General features: G+C 49.9%; 1 protein-coding gene across 1 annotated transcript in view; it reads right to left on the reverse strand.

The window, feature by feature from the left end:
• The window catches only part of DPP6 (dipeptidyl peptidase like 6), an 821,668-nt gene extending 810,712 nt beyond the window's left edge, over positions 1-10,956 (reverse strand). The window contains exon 1 of the mRNA XM_055334558.1: positions 10,858-10,956. Coding sequence (XP_055190533.1) covers positions 10,858-10,908 — 51 coding nt within the window. The 5' untranslated portion in view covers positions 10,909-10,956. The remainder of the gene's footprint in view (positions 1-10,857) is intronic.
• Positions 10,957-17,483: the final 6,527 nt, after the last annotated feature.

Genomic DNA, 17,483 nt, shown 5'->3' on the forward strand with positions numbered 1-17,483 from the left:
GTAGAGAAAAACGTGTCCAACGGGAACACAGACATAAAAAACGTCATCACGAAGCAGCCTGTGTAACTCTGGGCAAGCACCAGACTCCTTGTCACACTCCAGAAGCACCCCCTCACCTCGCGCCTCCTAACCATGCCCCTACCCCCACCACAGTAACAGTACATGACATGTATGGCAAGAGTCCCCTTGCTTTTCCTCAGACTGTTAGCATGTCTAGCAGGGACCCTCCATCCGTATCCCCAACCACGACATCTCAGTTTCCCTGCGCCAAACCTCATGTAAACCATACAGTTTATATTCTTCTAGACCTGGGATCTTGTACTCACTTCAGTGGTATGTTTGAGAAAGTCCCTGTGTTTTTGACCACGATGTCCCTCCTCTCTGCCACTGTCCAGGACCTCACTATATCAACACACAGACACAGTCACACGTCCTTAGTGCTGACGGGAACTTGACCGGCTTCCAGTCTGAAGTCCTGAATATCCCTGTACACATCTCTTGATCCACACTGGCATGATCTCCTGTGGGCATGAACCCAGCAGTGCTGTCGCAGGGTCACAAGGGCCAGTACATCGTCAACGTTGGCAGCTAGGGCCTGTCCTTGCCCTCCCTGACCCCTGTGCTCAGCGTTCTCACTGTTCCGTGTCTTTGCCAGAATTTAGTGTTACACGACTCTAAAAGATGTGAGACTTTTCATTGAGCACTTTCCCACTGTGATTGTAATTTGCCTTCCCCTGGTTATGCTAATATAGTTGAGGTGCTCAGTGCATCTTCATAATATTCCCTGGGCCCAGAGAAGTACTGCTCCACATATCAGGCCGATGCCGCAGTGAGGAGTGGGCTGCTCTGCTCTAGAGCTCTCAGGAAAACTGATGTGTCTGCAGGTGGTTAGATTAGGGCTGCCCCGTGGCTTGCGTGGCAATCCAAAATGTAGGTAGCTCTCATTTCCTGATATTGTTGTGCGCTGACAGGTTCCTCTTCCCTCCCACACAAGCAGGTCCTAGGACACATAACCTTTTGTCAGGGTATCCTATTTTTCTCAAGGGCACAAAGAGGTTAATTATAAGTAGCTGGAGTTTACTGCTTCTGGGTAAGGTTGAACCACTTCATCCATATCAAACAGAGAGAGAGAGACTTTCAAAATGACATTGTCTAGTAGCTAGACGGACATAATACTTGCTTTGCAAAAGGCGTGCCGTTGTCATCAAGTTTTGCAGGAGGTGCTCCTATCTTCTGTAAGCAAACCTGAGCTGGTCATGAGCACCCTGGCTTTCCACCGGTTAAACCTCAGCCTTCCCTCTCTGGAAATATTCATAAAAGACCATGCTTCATTCTGAAAAGTCTGTGTGTGTTGAATATACCTTGGATTTACTCACAGCTCTGCAAATTAATCTCTAACCTTTGCTTGTGGCATCCTTAAACAGGAGAAGACAAATAACAATAAAATAGGAAGAAACTCATGGAAGCTGAGAAATGGGAAAAAACAGCAATAGTTGGATAAAAAGAAGGTGTCTCTAACTGATATATTAAAGGCACAGTTATTTCAATCAAGATTTTAAGTGAGTTGAAGGAAAGAGAGGTATTTTTCCTGGCAAAGACACCATGAGGGACCACATGACAGCTGTGTGAACTTCTCAGAAAGCTCGGGCTCTCATGTCAAGCAGGGGTTAACTGACTTTATATAGTTCAAGAGCTTAGTGCTAGGACCATGGGAAGTCACATGAAGGCAGGTTTCATAGGACCGTAAGAAAACACCCTTCCAACAAACACAAGCCATCAACAAAGCCCGAATCCAGTCCCCGGATGTGTTCCAGAAAGGGCTGGAAATTCTGCAAAGTAGAGCATTAGAGGAGATGGTGTTCTCAATGATCTCCAGACCCTCGTCCAGCTTTCAGGCTCTGTGTTTCTTTCCACTTGTGGTGGGGAAGGAGGTTTCTGAAGGAAAATGCTGTAGACTGAAGTATCTGGCCTGGAGCAGTCAGCAGTTGAGCCCTCAATCCCTCTGCTTCTGAATAATCTTGCCATGCCTTGGCTCTTCCAACCATGAAACAAAAATATTTGTCCTGCTAGCACAATGGGTTGTTCTAACATCATAAAACAGAGTATGTGAAATTACTGTATAATCTGCAAGGGTGCTATGCAAACTGTTATCACTTAGTTTTGAAGTCGAATGGTTCTTTTAAAAAACACATGCATAATTTAGAGTCCTAGAAAGAAGAGCCAAAAAAAAAAAAAATCCTCTTATAAAAAGTTTACTCAGGATGTGATTTGGTCTAATGAACAGAAATTTCTGGGAAACCAGTATTTAGCCAGAAAAAAAAAAATCTTTGGTTTTCTGTTATAAATAATTATAGCTTTTATAAAATGTGTTGTTTGTGTATGCATGCCTGAGCATGGAGAATCTAGTATGTAGCTGAATCCCTTTTGTAAAAATGGGAGATTTTTGGCTTGAAGTTCACGAATTCTCATTCCTCAAAAAAAAAAAAAACTGAATAAGAAGGTATAGAAAATCGGGCTGGATGTGCAGAGTCAAGGATGCACGCTGGAAACTCGATCTTAGCTTCCAGAACTAACCATAAACAGGTGTTGGTGTCATTCACCCAGGTTCATAGCTGGGTTCCCATTTCGTAGAGGTTTTACCACGTGTTGTTCAAACATAACCAAAATAATAACACAAGGGGCATTAGTCTAGTAGGTGGGGCAAAAAGGGAGAGAAAGGAAAATCTTACTTTTCTTTTTTTTTATTTTTTATTTAAGTTCAAATTAGTTAACATATAGTGTATCATTAGCTTAGGGGGTATAATTTAGTGATTCATCCGTTGCATATAACACCCAGAGCTCAGCCCATCACGCACCCTCCTTCACACCCATCACCCAGTGACCCCATCCCCCCACTCCACTCCCCTCCAGCAACCCTCAGCCTGTTCCCTAGAGTTAGGAATCTGTTCTGGTTTGCCTCCCTCTCTGTGCAAATCTTACTTTTCAAATATCATTATCATGAAGGAAATGTGATCAGCCCTAGTTCTACCCCATGGCAAGACCCAATCCCACCCCACCCATGGCTGGTGCCCTGCCAACCAGGTCTGCTGTCCGGCCTGGCTCGTCGGCAGTTCCCTTGCTATTTTCACAGATGAGTAACACCAAACTGGAAATCAGAACATCCTTGGCACCACTGTTCTATTACCATGCGGTGATGTTCTCTTAATAGCTGAGGAAGTCAAGCAATCAAAGTGACTGCCCACAGCAGTTCTCACCCCACATCCCTGGCTCCGCCTTAAGAGTGAGAAGTGTGCACGGCACGCCCGCGTGCACAGGTATACACCCACAGGCGCACACACACAGTTCGGCCTGAGTGGTCACAGTGTGTGCATTACCGCTCTAGATTTTGTGACTTATAGGTATAAATCTATGCCATCTATTTTCCCGGTTTACAAACGGACACACCGCAAGAGTGACAAGGGGTGAACTGACCCGGAAGACGCCAGAGAAGCCCGTGGTGAAGAAATGATAACGCCAACAAAATATTTGTTCTGGCGTGGACGGTTACTTTTCAAGCACGTCCTTAGGTCAGTGTTGAGGAGACAAGGCTACCCTGGCTGGAGAGAGGGAGTAGAAAAGGGACTTGAGGAATAGTCAATCTCTTCAAATTCCCTGATCTAAAACAGGAGGACACAGAGGTCCAGGGAGCTGCCTGCAGAGGCCACTCTCTAGCTCATGGAAAAAGCTAGAATTCCACCTGCTGGCCCAGAAGCTATGTTCTCTCTTTTACCCTTCTTGTTCTACTTGTTCTATTTGGTTTGAAATACATCTCCAGGTGGATCACAGACAAATCATAGAGTATCTTGCAGTGAAAAGGGCTGTTATCTCTGCATGTGCAAAAAAGAAGTTTCTTCCATCGTCCATTACTCCCCATCCCCAGGCGAGAGATGCAAAACAAAGACACAGGGTGTTCCCTCAGCTTTTCCCCTGGTGACTACTCTTTTCTCTCTCCCCATGTGTCATTGCACCTTCTTATTCTGTGGTCTGTGCCTCTCTCCCCATTCCTCTGTTTTACAACGGAAGAAACCAGACTTGATTGTGCCTTTCCACAAACCAAAATGGTTTCCTATAAATGGTAGCATTAATTCCTTAGACATTGAGGACGTTGTTTATTTTAAAAGTTCGAATCTAGTCCAGCGGGCCTCCCTCTTGGCTGCACCAAACTGTTAAGCATATCAATACCCAGGGTACAATGCACAGCAACTTCATGTGAGCATGTGTGTATATGTGGGTGGGGGTGTGGAAAGCCCAAAGCTACCCTTCAGTAGCTGCTAGGGTTCCTCTGGTGATTTAAATGTGCAGCAAGGTTCAGAACCCCTGCCCTCAAACCAGCATCCTCAATACCACCTGCCTGTAGGACCACCTGATGCCCTTGGATTTGTCAAAACCTACCTGAGGATTACATCCTCCAGCCAATGCAAAGACCTATGGACCCAGATGGATTTCAGACCTTCCACCTCTGGAATGGACCCCCTTTCCCATCCTCAGGAGAAGCCACTGAATAAAAGAGAATTCTGAGTGGTTTTGTTCACCTCTGTACTCTTGGCTCAGGATGTATGTGTCCTACAAGGTCTGGGACATGCTCTTTCTTGAGCTCTAAAATGCAGTCCCATTAATCAAAGAAAATTGGCTTAACCTAAAGAGGCCACAAAATTCTCCTCATTGCCGAATTAAAAGTAATAAAAGAAAAAGAAAAAACAAGTCTGGAGTAAACTTACTTCCCTCCCCACAAAAAAAAAAAAGGATATTGAGTAGTTATTTAACTATGATATTGTGATTTATAAAAGAATACATACTGTTAATCCCTAAACAACATAGGGGGTAGGAGTTCCACTACCTGTACTGTCAAAATCTACCTATGACCTTTGACTCTCCAAAAACTTAACTACTAGGAGCCTCCTTTTGACCAGGAGCCTTACTGATGACATGGCTGGTTAACATATATTTTGTATGTTATATGGATTATTCATTATATGCTTACGATAAAGCTAAATAACATGTTATTAAGAAAATCATGAGGAAAATACATTTATAGCACTCTGCTGTATTATTGGGAAAAAAATCCATGTGTAAGTGGACCCATGCAGCTGAGACCCAAGTTGTTCAAGGGTCAGCTGGAGTTTGGTCTGCATGCAGAGTTCACAGCTCCCAAAACCCTTGGAATTTCCTGAGTAGTAAGAGCAATGAGATCCCTTTCTGCCATAATATTTGATGTTTTGTCCTCAGTTCCTGAAATCTCTTTAGAACCATAAAGGGGGAACAGGTGTCTTGTTATTCATAACCAGTCCCTTTCAACTATGAGCTTCTGTTCCCGGTTGACCGCAAACGATGTTAAAGGATATACCAATGTCCAGCCAGGTGAAGGGATACAGAGGGCGAGGTCTGGCAGGGTCCCACACAGGAGCTTTGGTCTTTAGAAAGTCCCCTAGGGTTGGGGGCTGGTTGCCAGGGAAGCCAATCACTCCCACCCTGGCCTCTGGGCAAGTGAGAGGAACTATAGATGGAATCCATCACCAATGACCAATGACTCAATGAGTCATGCCTATGTAATGGGACCTTCCTAAAAACCCAAAGGACAGAGTCTGGAGAACTTCCAGGATGGGGAACCAGAACGCAGCCAAGGCACTTGCACCCCAAACTCCAAGAGGACAGAAGAGCTCCTGTGTTTGACACTTCCAAACCTCAGCTTCTGTAATCTCTTCATTGGGCTATTCATTCCTTTTCTTTCACACCCTCTGTAGATGTGTGATCCAGTAAATCAGTGTTTTACCAGTGATCTAGTAAATAAGATGGTGACCTGAGTTCTGTAAGCTACCCTACCAAATTAATGGAACCCAATGAGGGGGTCATGGGAACCTCTGATTTCTACCCAATCTGTCAGAAACACAGATGTACCTGAACCTAAGATTCATGTCTTAGATGGTGGCAGTCTTCTGGCACTGAGTCCTCAACCTGTGGGATGTGATGCTACCTCTAGCTAGCAGCAATGGAACTGAATTGGATTACAGGACATCCAGCTGGTGTCAGAGAATTGCTGGTGTCAGAGAAAAACCACATATGGTAACCCCTAAAGTGAGCATAAGCTTTGATTTTATTGTAGCTCTAAATGGAAAATACTGCACACATGGAATTCTCTCTTGTGTCATCCGATGCATTAGAACTTGAAGAAATTCTTAGAACTAACGGAAAAAAAAAAAGCAGGACTAAAATCAGGGACCCTTCTCACAAAAGCAGCTGTGCCAGGCGTAAAAATGTGCACCTGTCTGTGCATGTCACACAAGCATCCCCCCGGGGCCTTACGGCACACAGCAACTGACCACAGAGAGACAACAGATGCTAACGCTTGGAAATGCACCACCTCTTGGCAATAACAACACAGGGAGTTCAAAGTGCAAAAGATGAACACACTTTGAGTAATGTCATTAGTGTGAGGACAGGGCAGAGAAAAGAGAAATGACTGAGGTAGACGAGAGGCCTGCTTAGCATATCTACATGCTCCAAAGCCAAGTCCCAGTGTGCCACAAGGCACAGACCTGCTCCCTAGTTTTCCTCAAGGTGTTTCCTAAGACACCCTGAGCCGACCACCCCGCTCTGGGGTTGGGGACTGCTCCCTGGAAACGTCACCGACTCTGAGTATCTCTAGTTGGCAGTTAACATGTGCAGTCTTCCCAATCTTGTAAATCTGCTAAGAGGGGTGCATGAAATGGACCCATGTTCTGTTCTTTCTTCCTGCACAGGGGATTCATCGAGATCCCAAGACCAATCTGGTTATAGGGTTGATGGTTCTATAGGGGATGCTGAACAACTAAGGAGTGGAGAAAGGTCAGCCTCGGCACTGCAGGGCTGGGATACGCAGTGAGAATTCTCAAAAACTTGAGACCTTGGAAGTAATTTTTGGAACCCATTTCAGGAAGGCAAACTCCCCCGGGAACATACATGACAATGCTCACCGTTAGAAGCAATGCCACAGCCTTTAGGTCACCAGAGTGCCAGTCCATCGAAGGAGGAGGAGCAGTGTTCCAACAACCCTCAGACAGAGGGTTTTCTGCATCAGTAAAGGCTGTACCCTGGCAAATCAACTCACAAATGTGTACTGCTGTTCCCAAGAAGCACTCAGCCACGGAGGCTTGTGTCCCACACAAATCCCTCTAAATTATCTAAAAACGTCAGAGAGTTTCCTCTGCTCACCTGGGCTTATTACAAGTACAGCGACCATGCTGGGAAGTCATTCGTTTAATCTAATCAATCAGTGAACTACTCACATGGCCTGAAAGAAAGCTCTTTTTACATGGTTCTGATCCAGAGTTTTCACTCAACGTAAGAAGGGGACAGCAATATCTGAAGAGATCCTCAGCTCCTAGTATCACAGGTATCTCTCCAAATCAGTGACCAAAGACCTAAAACTGGTGCCAGGGACCAAAGGAAAAACAGCAGCTTTCCCCATACACGGAGTTCATTTCCAGGCTGCAACTTTCATTTAAAACCAAAACCAACCAACCATGAGACTCTCAAGTGTCCCCGTGGCTTGCAGACCTCGGATCCTCTGCATCTAGTTTCTGAACCTCCTCTGGCACAAGTCTGGTCACCAAAGGCCCACCCAAGCCTCATTTACCCAGCATCTACTTGAAGAGCCACCAACATACCAAGGAAGGAGGAGGAGACTGTCCCACAGGGCACAGGGCAGTCCCCAAGGCTTTCATTTTTAACCACCCTTTACTTCCTGCTGAGCAACTCCATGTCTGGGAAGAGCTCCTGTGGATGAAGTAGAGGAATTTAGCGTGAAATAATATCCTCCTGATAATAAAATCTTCTACTGGTCTTAGAACCTATCACAAGAGGCTATGCTTCTCCAAAAGAACCAGTGTGCTTTAAACAGTGATCAAGCACTGTATCAACACATTAGTAACAAAAGAAGGTTGGGCTGAGAAAATACACAAGTCGCCCCTCCCCACGGATCTTCAAACGTCAATGTTGTGAAAATATGGTTATTTTTAAAAAATACTTCATGTTCTGAGAGGATGGGAAAAAATGTTGATCCCCGAGTATTAAACTGCAGCTAGAAAGTGCCATGCTTAGTCCGGGATTTTTTTATTTTTATTTTTACGATGTTAGAAATAAAATTTATGAAACAGACTCTTCTCCGAAATTAAAACAGAAGGTATGAACTGGTTTCACTTAGGTTCTTCCTAACTTGTTTTTGCACGCCAAATGGGATTGGATAGTATGCCGATAAGTTTGCCTCCTCTTAATCATCTGGCAGCAGGAGAAACTTCTAAAGCGATGTGTGAAGAACAAAGGCTCCAGTAAGATTTTAGAAAAAAAATCACAGGTGCCCGATGGCCATGCCATGTGAACATAAGTGACAAGAGACTGAAGCCAGCATCCTCTGCCACCGGCTGCAGCTGGACAGGGCGCACCTCTGACCATGCTGGCAGTACCAAGGGTCTGCCTTTTAAACCTCAGACCTCACGTGTGTATCCAGAGAGCCCAGAGAGCTCCAGACTGAGCTGCAGTTCGTGTCTGGGCGGCCGTGTGCACATCCGTGCACTGGCTCTGCAGGCCGTAAAACATTCTCTCCATCACAGTCAGATGTACAGCAACTCGGCTGCCAGCACTAGAGGTGAATCACCCTGTCCTCATCCGGGACGTAAAGTATCACCTCAATTCCCATCAAGTTGCCAGTGAAAAGAGTTTGCCAGTCACCCAATCCAAGACAGGCTGTCTTTCAAAATCACCGACCAGCAACTAAGAATCGGTAAGTCCCCAAACCACAATTTAATTGAGAAATGATCACTCGATTAAAGCTCTGTGCATTTAAGTCGGAGCATGAAATCTCAAAAAGATACAAACCAGGCCACAGAGTGAGAATTACCAATGCCACACTTGACAGAACATGGAAAAGGTGACAAAGCCTGTACTTCATTTTCTTTTAGGCCAATGATGGGCCTAAAAATACGACCGGCTGCCGTAGAATTCACTAGGCTCAGTTCAACTTGTTCAAATATACTTAGAGTAGACGCTGAGAAAGGTATACAGTGAGAACGAGGAACTCTGCTTATTCAGAGTTTGAGTGAAAACTTCCTTCCAGCCTTCATTTTCTGAAGCAAACCCAGAGAGGGTGCAGTGGGAGGGAAAACATCAAAAAGTTTTTTGTTTTTGGATGTAATAATATAAAGATGTTGCTACGTCCCAACATACCACCTGAGTCATGAGAAGAAACACCTGTCTGACAACAGATTTAGGTAATGAATCAGTAATATGTCATTATATTACCAATAAAATTAATTCAGATTCATCCTTCTGCTCCAGTCCTAAACGTGTAGGCTTCACTAGCACAGTATGGCATAACAGAAAAGGGGCATTACAGGTACAGGTGGGAATTTAATTGGAATACATTACTCCATACACATTTCTGCCCTGTGTATACCAAAAAAAAAAAAAATACATACATCTATATACATATGTATGCATGTATGCTGAATAACACAATGACTAAAAAAAGAAAAGGAAAATGAGGGGAACATATGTATCTTCACAAACCAGCAATAGGTTAGCGGCAGAACCCACAGCGGACAAAGTGCCTGGAACGAGGGGCCTATCTTTTGGGGATGGAGGGGAGGGGGTCTCGCAAAATAAACTCCTCAGTGCTGTCACTACCCTCCCAGAGCTACTTTGGACCGAGTGATGCACACCTAGGCCAGAAGTCAAGTCCGGAACAGACGGCGCTGCTTCCTCGGCCAGGCAACAGGTGTCTTGCTGTGGGTGTGGTTAAGCCAGCTGGATATTTGTGCAGTTGGAATCAGTTTTCCATTTCTCGCCTCTTTTTGTTTAAAGCAAGACCTCCAGGTGGATCACTGACTGGGTTATCCCCAACACACCTCCGGGCCGCCGCACGCCCCCCCCCCCCCCCCGTCCCCTGGACCCAAACCACCTCCCCAAACCACTCCAGCCCCTGCCCCTGAAAGCCTGCCTGCATTTCCAGCTGCAGCCTCGAAAGTAACATGCCGGTCCCGGTCCCCACCTCGGGGTCCCCCTCTCACCGGAAAAAAAAAAAAAAAAAAAAGTACCAGCGAGTCCTAGGAAAACCGAGACCGTCTCCTAATCATCCCGCACCAACACGGAAGGGGTTAAAACATCACCCAAATAAGTACGCACAGGCGCGCGCGCACACACACACACACACGCACACACACGCACACACACACACACACAATTTGCACCGAACAAGATGGCAACCTCCGCGTCCTCGCCGGGAGGTGCGGGCGCCCGGACCCCCTCGGCCGCAGGCCCGGGGCGGAGGGAGCCCCGCGGGGGGCGCGGCGGGGCGGGGCGGGGGGGGGCTCGCCGGGGTCCTGAGTCGGCAGAGTCGTGCCCGCTCGCGCAGCCCCGCCGCCCCGCCCGCCCCGCCGCCCGGGGTCACCGCGGGGGGCACCGGCAGCCCCGGGGAGCAGGGCCGCGGCGGGGCGGGCGGAGCGGGCGGAGCGGGCGGCGCCGCCCCGACTGTGCGGGAGGCTCGCTGACCCCAACAGGTCTCGGGCTCCGCGCGGGCACCCCGGCCCTCCCCGGCCCTCCCCGGGCCGCCGCCCCTTCCCCGCCCGGCACAGCCACCCGCGCCCCAAGCCCCGCGCCCGCGGGAGAGGACGGCGACACCGCAAAGTTGCGCGGCGCGAGCGGGCGGCCGGCCCTGGGCGCCCCGCGGCCGCCGGGCGGGCTGGGGGGGGCGGGGCGGGGGTCGCGGTGGGCCCGGCGGCTCGGGGCCCGCCCCCCGCAGCTCCTCCCGCGGGCGCTGCCCACCGCGCGCCTCGCCGCCGCACTCACCATCACGTTGCCCTGCATCTTAGCGGTCTTGATCATCGCCTTTTCCTTCATGTCTCCCGAAGTCTGCACCGACTTGTGGCCCCGGGAAGAGTAACTTAATCCATCGTCCCGGCGGGGAGGACGGGCTGCGCCGGCGGCCGCCGGAGGGTGGAGTTGGCTGGGAAGAAGCCGACCTGCCGGGGGCCGGGGCCTCGGCTTCCCCACCGCGGCCCGCCCCGCCCCGCCCCGCCCCTCCCCTCCCGGGCGGATCACAATAGCGATCAACTCTTTTTGGCCCCCGCGAGGGAGCGGAGGGCGTGCGGGGTGCCGCGCTCGCGACAAAAGCCGGGGCCGGGGGCCGGGGCCGGGGCCGGGGGGAGGGCGGGCTGCGAGCGGAGCGGAGCGGAGCGGCGCGGGCGCGGGAGCCGGAGCCGGAGCCGGAGCCGCAGCCGGAGCGGGCGGGGGGCGGGCGGCGGGGGGCGGGCTCCGGCAGCCTGCGTGTCCGGCGGTCGGCGTCCGCGCTCCGCCAGCGACAGCGGCGCGGACCCGAGGGGCGCACGCGGGGACCCCGGCGGGCGGCGGCCCGGGGCTCCTCCCGCAGGCAGCGCGCCGCGCCGGTGGCCGCACTTGTCCCCGAGGGCGGGGGCCCCGGCGGGCGGCGGCGACGCCAGGGGCGGGCGGGCGGGCGGGCGCGTGTGCGCGTGTGTGTGTGTGCGCGTGTGTGTGTGTGCGCGTGTGTGTGTGTGTGTGTGTGTGTGTGCGCGTGTGTGTGTGTGCGCGTGTGTGTGTGTGTGTGTGTGCGTGTGTGCGTGTGTGTGTGTGTGTGCGCGTGTGCGCGCGTGTGTGTGTGTGTGTGCGCGTGTGTGTGCGCGTGTGTGCGTGTGTGTGTGTGTGTGTGTGTGCGCGTGTGCGCGTGTGTGTGTGTGCGCGTGTGTGTGTGTGTGTGTGTGTGCGCGTGTGTGTGCGCGTGTGTGTGTGTGCGCGTGTGTGCGTGTGTGTGTGTGTGTGCGCGTGTGCGCGTGTGTGTGTGTGCGCGTGTGTGTGTGTGTGTGTGTGTGCGCGTGTGTGTGCGCGTGTGTGTGTGTGCGCGTGTGTGCGTGTGTGTGTGTGTGCGCGTGTGCGCGTGTGTGTGTGTGTGCGCGTGTGTGTGCGCGTGTGTGTGTGTGTGTGCGCGTGTGTGTGCGCGTGTGTGTGTGTGTGTGCGCGTGTGTGTGTGTGTGTGTGTGTGCGCGTGTGCGCGTGTGTGTGTGTGCGCGTGTGTGTGTGTGTGTGTGTGTGTGTGCGCGCGCTCACACCGCGGCCCCGCCCGGACTGGGCTGGACGCGCCAGCCCCGGGCGGCCGCAAGGCGACGCGGACCCGCACCGTTTGGGGAGAGCCGGGGCCCCTCCGGGGCGACGCCCCCTCCCGCGGGGCCGGGGTGCGCGGGGCCGGCACGCTCGCTGCCACTGACGTGCGCAAGGTGGTTTCCGCGGGTGCAGCCGCCAGAGCCGCCGCCGCCGCCAGCAGCCGCCGCCGCCCGCCAGAGCTGAGCCGGGAGGCCGAGCCCGTCGGCCGCCGGCGCGGCGAAGCGGAGGGGCAGGCGGAGGGCAGGCTGCGGATGGCCGCTGATAAATCATGTTGCTGCGAGTTACGAGGGGACACACGGCGCGTCGCCAGGGCTGCGCCCGGGTCCGCGTCCGAACGCGCCGCCGCCGCCGCGGCTCCCTGGCACCGGCCGCCTTGCCCGCAGGGCCGCTCCCGCGCCCGCTGCACACCTGGGCCCGGGCCTCCGCCCCGCGCGGCCCCTCGGGCGTCTTTGTGTCTTCGCGTCCGATCCCGTCGGCTTCCCGCAGCCAGCCCGGCGCCCCTGGGCCTGCCCCCCTCCCTCCACCTCGAGAGCCAGCTTGCCCGGGGATGCGCCCGGGTGGCCCGGGGTCCCCATCCCCACCCCGGGGCGCTGCCCGAACGAATCCATCACCACCTGGGGCTCGCCCCCGGGCCACACACGGACGCGCGCTCCCGAGAGCGCGCACGCACAGGTGGTCAGATTCGAGCCCCGACCCAGCCAGGCCGCTGCCAAGAACAGACAGAGGATGTCTCCCCAGGCCGCGGCATCCCTCCACGGGGAGCCAGGGCGCTCCACACGCCGGCTCTGCAGCTGCCTCAAAGGACGTGGGAGCATCAGGCCCGAACACACGTGGGCGGCGGTGCGCGCCCGCGCCTAGGGGCCGTGGCGACGGTGAGAGGCTGGGAGGGGTCTGAGAAGCTTTTCCTTTTTTTTTTTTTTTTCCACATTCACACACACACACACACACACACACACAAATCGCGTTTAGGAATGAGTAAGATGCCAGTTTTGAACCCACAGTGAGGCAGAAAATTCTGAGCTATTCCAACAGCTCAGTTGGAATTTATTTTTTTGAATTTTTTTTAATTTTTTTTTTTATTTATGATAGTCACAGAGATAGAGAGAGAGGCAGAGACATAGGCAGAGGGAGAAGCAGGCTCCATGCACCGGGAGCCTGACGTGGGATTCGATCCCGGGTCTCCAGGATCGCGCCCTGGGCCAAAGGCAAGCGCCAAACCGCTGCGCCACCCAGGGATCCCTGGAATTTAATTGTATGTAAATTACCCACGATGCTTTCAAGCATGCACTTAGTAGACATTACATATAGTGTATGAATAAGCACACACACAAGCAGTTGGTTTGCCCGTGGAAACTACCTATTACTGATGATTTGGCTTAAGAATTAGGTGGAAGAAATAGGCGAACCAAAGCTGAATGCTTGGAAAGAGCTTTTAAAGAACGTGGGTTGGTGTTTGCCAGGAACGTGGAAGGCAAAAGAACATTCTAGCCTGTGGGTTTAAGAAGCACTCACCTTCTGTGTCAGGATTCTTAATGACAGCTTTTCTCCAGAAATGAACACCCACACGGATCTTAGTACTACTGAACTTTACACTAAACCCAGCCCACCTTTGACAAAAATTACCACCAACCTAAACAGGTTTGAAGCAACATTAAGTTGGCTCCCGTGGGATCCCTGGGCGGCTCAGCGGTTTGGCGCCTGCCTTTGGCCCAGGGCCAGATCCTGGAGACCCGGGATCAAGTCCTATGTCAGGCTCCCTGCTTGGAGCCTGCTTCTCCCTCTGCCTTGTGTCTCTGCCTCTCTCTCTGTGTCTCTTATGAATGAATAAATAAAATCTTAAAAAAAAAAAAAAGTTGGCTCCTTCTCTTCCCCTGAGGCGGCATTCTTTCATGTGGAACCTTCTTCCCTCTTTCCCAAAGAGAACCGGCCAGCTGGGACTGTTCCCCTACCACCTGCCTTTTCCTGGCCCAACACCACATGCTGGAGTAAGGGAAGGAAAACCTAGAGAACAGGACAAAAATGGTTTTTTTTTAAGATTTTATTTACCTATTCATGAAAGACACAGAGAGAGAGGCAAAGACACAGGCAGAGGGAGAAGCAGGCTCCACACAGGGAGCCCGACGTGGGACTCGATCCTGGGACTCCAGGACCACACCCTGGGCTGAAGGCAGCACCAAACTGCTGAGCCACCCGGGCTGTCCCGAATTTATTCAAAATATTTTTAAACTGCCATTGTTATAACTTCCTTGAAGTTATCTCTGGAAATGGGAAGTGGAATAACATGGATAAAATTTTAAGTTAATAATAAATCTAGAAGCAGACTGAATGTCTTCCCAGGACCCACCAAACTGTCAGCCAAAATCACTTATGTGGGGCACCTGCATCCTATCCGAGCCCTGCCTCTGGCAGAGAGGCCCACGGAAATGATTGGAGCTAAAAGCAGGCATTAAGGGGGAGCGCTGTACAGAATAAAAGAGCAAAGCAACGCTGAGTAGCCCGTAGCGATTATTCACTCTTTGCAACTAACTCATCTGCCTTGAGCCGTTGACTTGTGGAAAGCTGGGCAGATAAAGAAGGATTTTGAAGAAGGAAAGAAGCCAGGAGTGTAAGGGAAAAATGCTTAAAATAGGAAGATTCTCATTGTCATAATAGTTTCAGATAATAATTTTATGAAAAAATTATATGAGGGAATACTTGAGGTGGCCTGACCTCTCTCCCAACATTGGCTCGTACCTTCACTTTCTGTAGTTTATTTCCTGTTTCCTTTCCACTCTACTAGAAGAGCACGCTTATCCCATTTTCATCATGACATTTCTGTTAGGTTACAGAAGATAGACCTGCCGTATTTCATAATGCCCACATCCCATTTACCTTTGCTTACGGCTGATTCATGGACATCTATGTAACCCTGGCAGGCTCTCTCCAAACCTGCTAAGTGCAGCCATTGGATTCGTCCATCTTTCTGCTTCATTCTTAATTCACGTATAGTTTGCATTAGCAACTGCTTTGATTAAAGTAGCTTTAAGTTGAGACTTCAGCAAAATACTCATTATCACAATTGACATCAGGTAATACAACAGAACAGATCCGTCATGTCGTGTGATCAGTGTTCTTTTCTTGTTACTTCTTACAAGAGGTTTGACTGCACCCAGGTGAATTCCCCCATCAGGAAACCCAACATGTGAAATCCCCAGTGTATGAAAGTGGAAGCCGTGGCAGCTTTATTAGTCTGGCTCCAGACTAATAAAGAGACAGAAGCAATAGGATGTGTACACATATGCACATAAATGTGTATTAAGGAATTGGCTCACATGAATCGTGTCACATGAATTGATGTGTCCCAAGATCTGCAGTCCCAGGAGAACGAAAGGTGTAAGTTCCAGTCCACAAGTCAACAGACTCAAGACAAAGAAGAGGGGCACCTGAGTGGCTCAGTGGTTGGGCGTCTGCCTTTGGTTCAGGTCGTGACCCCGGGGTCCTGGGGTCGAGTCCCACATCAGACTCCCCGCAGGGAGACTGCTTCTCCCTCTGCCTGTGTCTCTGCCTCTGTCTCTGTATCTCTCATGAATAAATAAATAAACTCTTAAAAAAAAAAAAAATCTCAAGAGGAATTGATGTTTCCATCTGAGTCCAAAGACAGGAAAAAACTGATGTCCAAGCTCAAAGCAGTCAGGAAAAAAGGAATGCTCCCTTAATCAGCTTCTTTGGTTCTATTCAGGCCTTCAGCTACCTGCATGAGCCCCCCGCCCCCACATCAAGGAAAGTAATTTGCTTTACTCAATCTACTGACTCCCAATGGTAATCTTATCCAGAAACACCCAGAATAATGTTTGACCAAATAACTATGCTCCTTGTGGCCCAGTTGTTGACTAATAAAATTAACCAGCCTAGTACAAGGGAAAAGGGAGTGACTATGATTATCATAAGCTGCTCTTTTACTCACAGATTAAGTCATTGCTGATGTTCTTTATAATATGAGCTTTCCTACCGCATTAAAAATATCATTCATTCTATATAATTTGATTTACCCTTAAATTTTCAGGAAGGAATATTCTGGGGGAAAAAAAGATCTGTCAGTATTAATTTTACATGCAAAAAAAAAGTTGTAACAATGGATTCGAGAAAGCATTTAGGAATTAAAAAGTAACTGAAGGTATGTAGCAACACTAATGATATACCAAGCACACTGATTTTATTACAGGAAATAGTCCTTGTCTTCAAAATCTTTACAGCTTCTGGTGGGAGACATCAAAATTAACAATATTGACAAAACAATATTAAGAATACAAATATGATGGAAAAGATATCTGAGAAATCCCAAGCGTATCCATAAACAACCCTCCAAATTTAATTAGAATATAAAAGAATATAAAATAAGAATATAAGAATAGAGGCACCTGGGTCGCTCAGTGGTCGAGCATCTGCCTTTGGTTCAGGTCGTCATCCCAGGGTCCTGGGATCAAGTCCCATATTGGGCTCCCTGCATGGAGCCTGCTTCTCCCTCTGCCTGTGTCTCTGCCTCTCTGTGTCTCTCATGAGTAAATAAAATCTTTAAATATATACTAAATAATATATAATACATATATATAAATATATATATATATAATAATAAAAAATACAGGGGCCCCAGGGTGACCCAGCTGGTTAAGCATCAGGTCACGATCCAGGGTCCTGGGATCAAGCCCCGCATAGGGCTCCCTGCTGAGCCAGGAGTCTGCCTCTCCCACTCCTTCTGTCCCGTGTTCCTTCTCGCTCTCTCAAATAAATGAATAAAATCTTTTTTATAAAGGGATATAAAATATAGGGCTTTTGGGGTGTTTGGGCAAATACCAGGGAAAAATAAAACTAGAGGGGACTGCTGAAATATCTCTCAAACGAGCAATATAAAGGTAAACGTCAGGGACCTGCGATCAAGGGAAGGGAGCGCCAGCAGAAGACCTGCATGAGTAGTTCAGAAAGCCAACACATGGAAGCAGGGGTGGATGATGGGGATGCAGGTGGAGAGACACTTTTAGACCAGCCGTGAAAGCCACATGAACCACTGCTCTTGGGAACTGTGGTGCCGAGGCCCAGGTCCTCAAGCGGAGAATGACACTGCCAGGTCCAGGATGAGCCTCCTCTAAGGTGCCCTATAAAGGCAAAGCAGCAAGGCAATGCAGAAATCCTGACCAAATTTTGAGTAGGAACAGTAAGGATGTGGACATTGTGGCAAGTAGTTTGGAAGAGAGAAGTGTCATTTGTGGAACAACCTTCTAAAACTGGCAGGTCCGACGTCACCTCATCTCACACCTGACACATTT

Source organism: Nyctereutes procyonoides, unplaced genomic scaffold, assembly GCF_905146905.1.
Source record: "Nyctereutes procyonoides isolate TBG_1078 unplaced genomic scaffold, NYPRO_anot_genome, whole genome shotgun sequence".
In the NCBI taxonomy this organism is placed as follows: domain Eukaryota; kingdom Metazoa; phylum Chordata; class Mammalia; order Carnivora; family Canidae; genus Nyctereutes; species Nyctereutes procyonoides.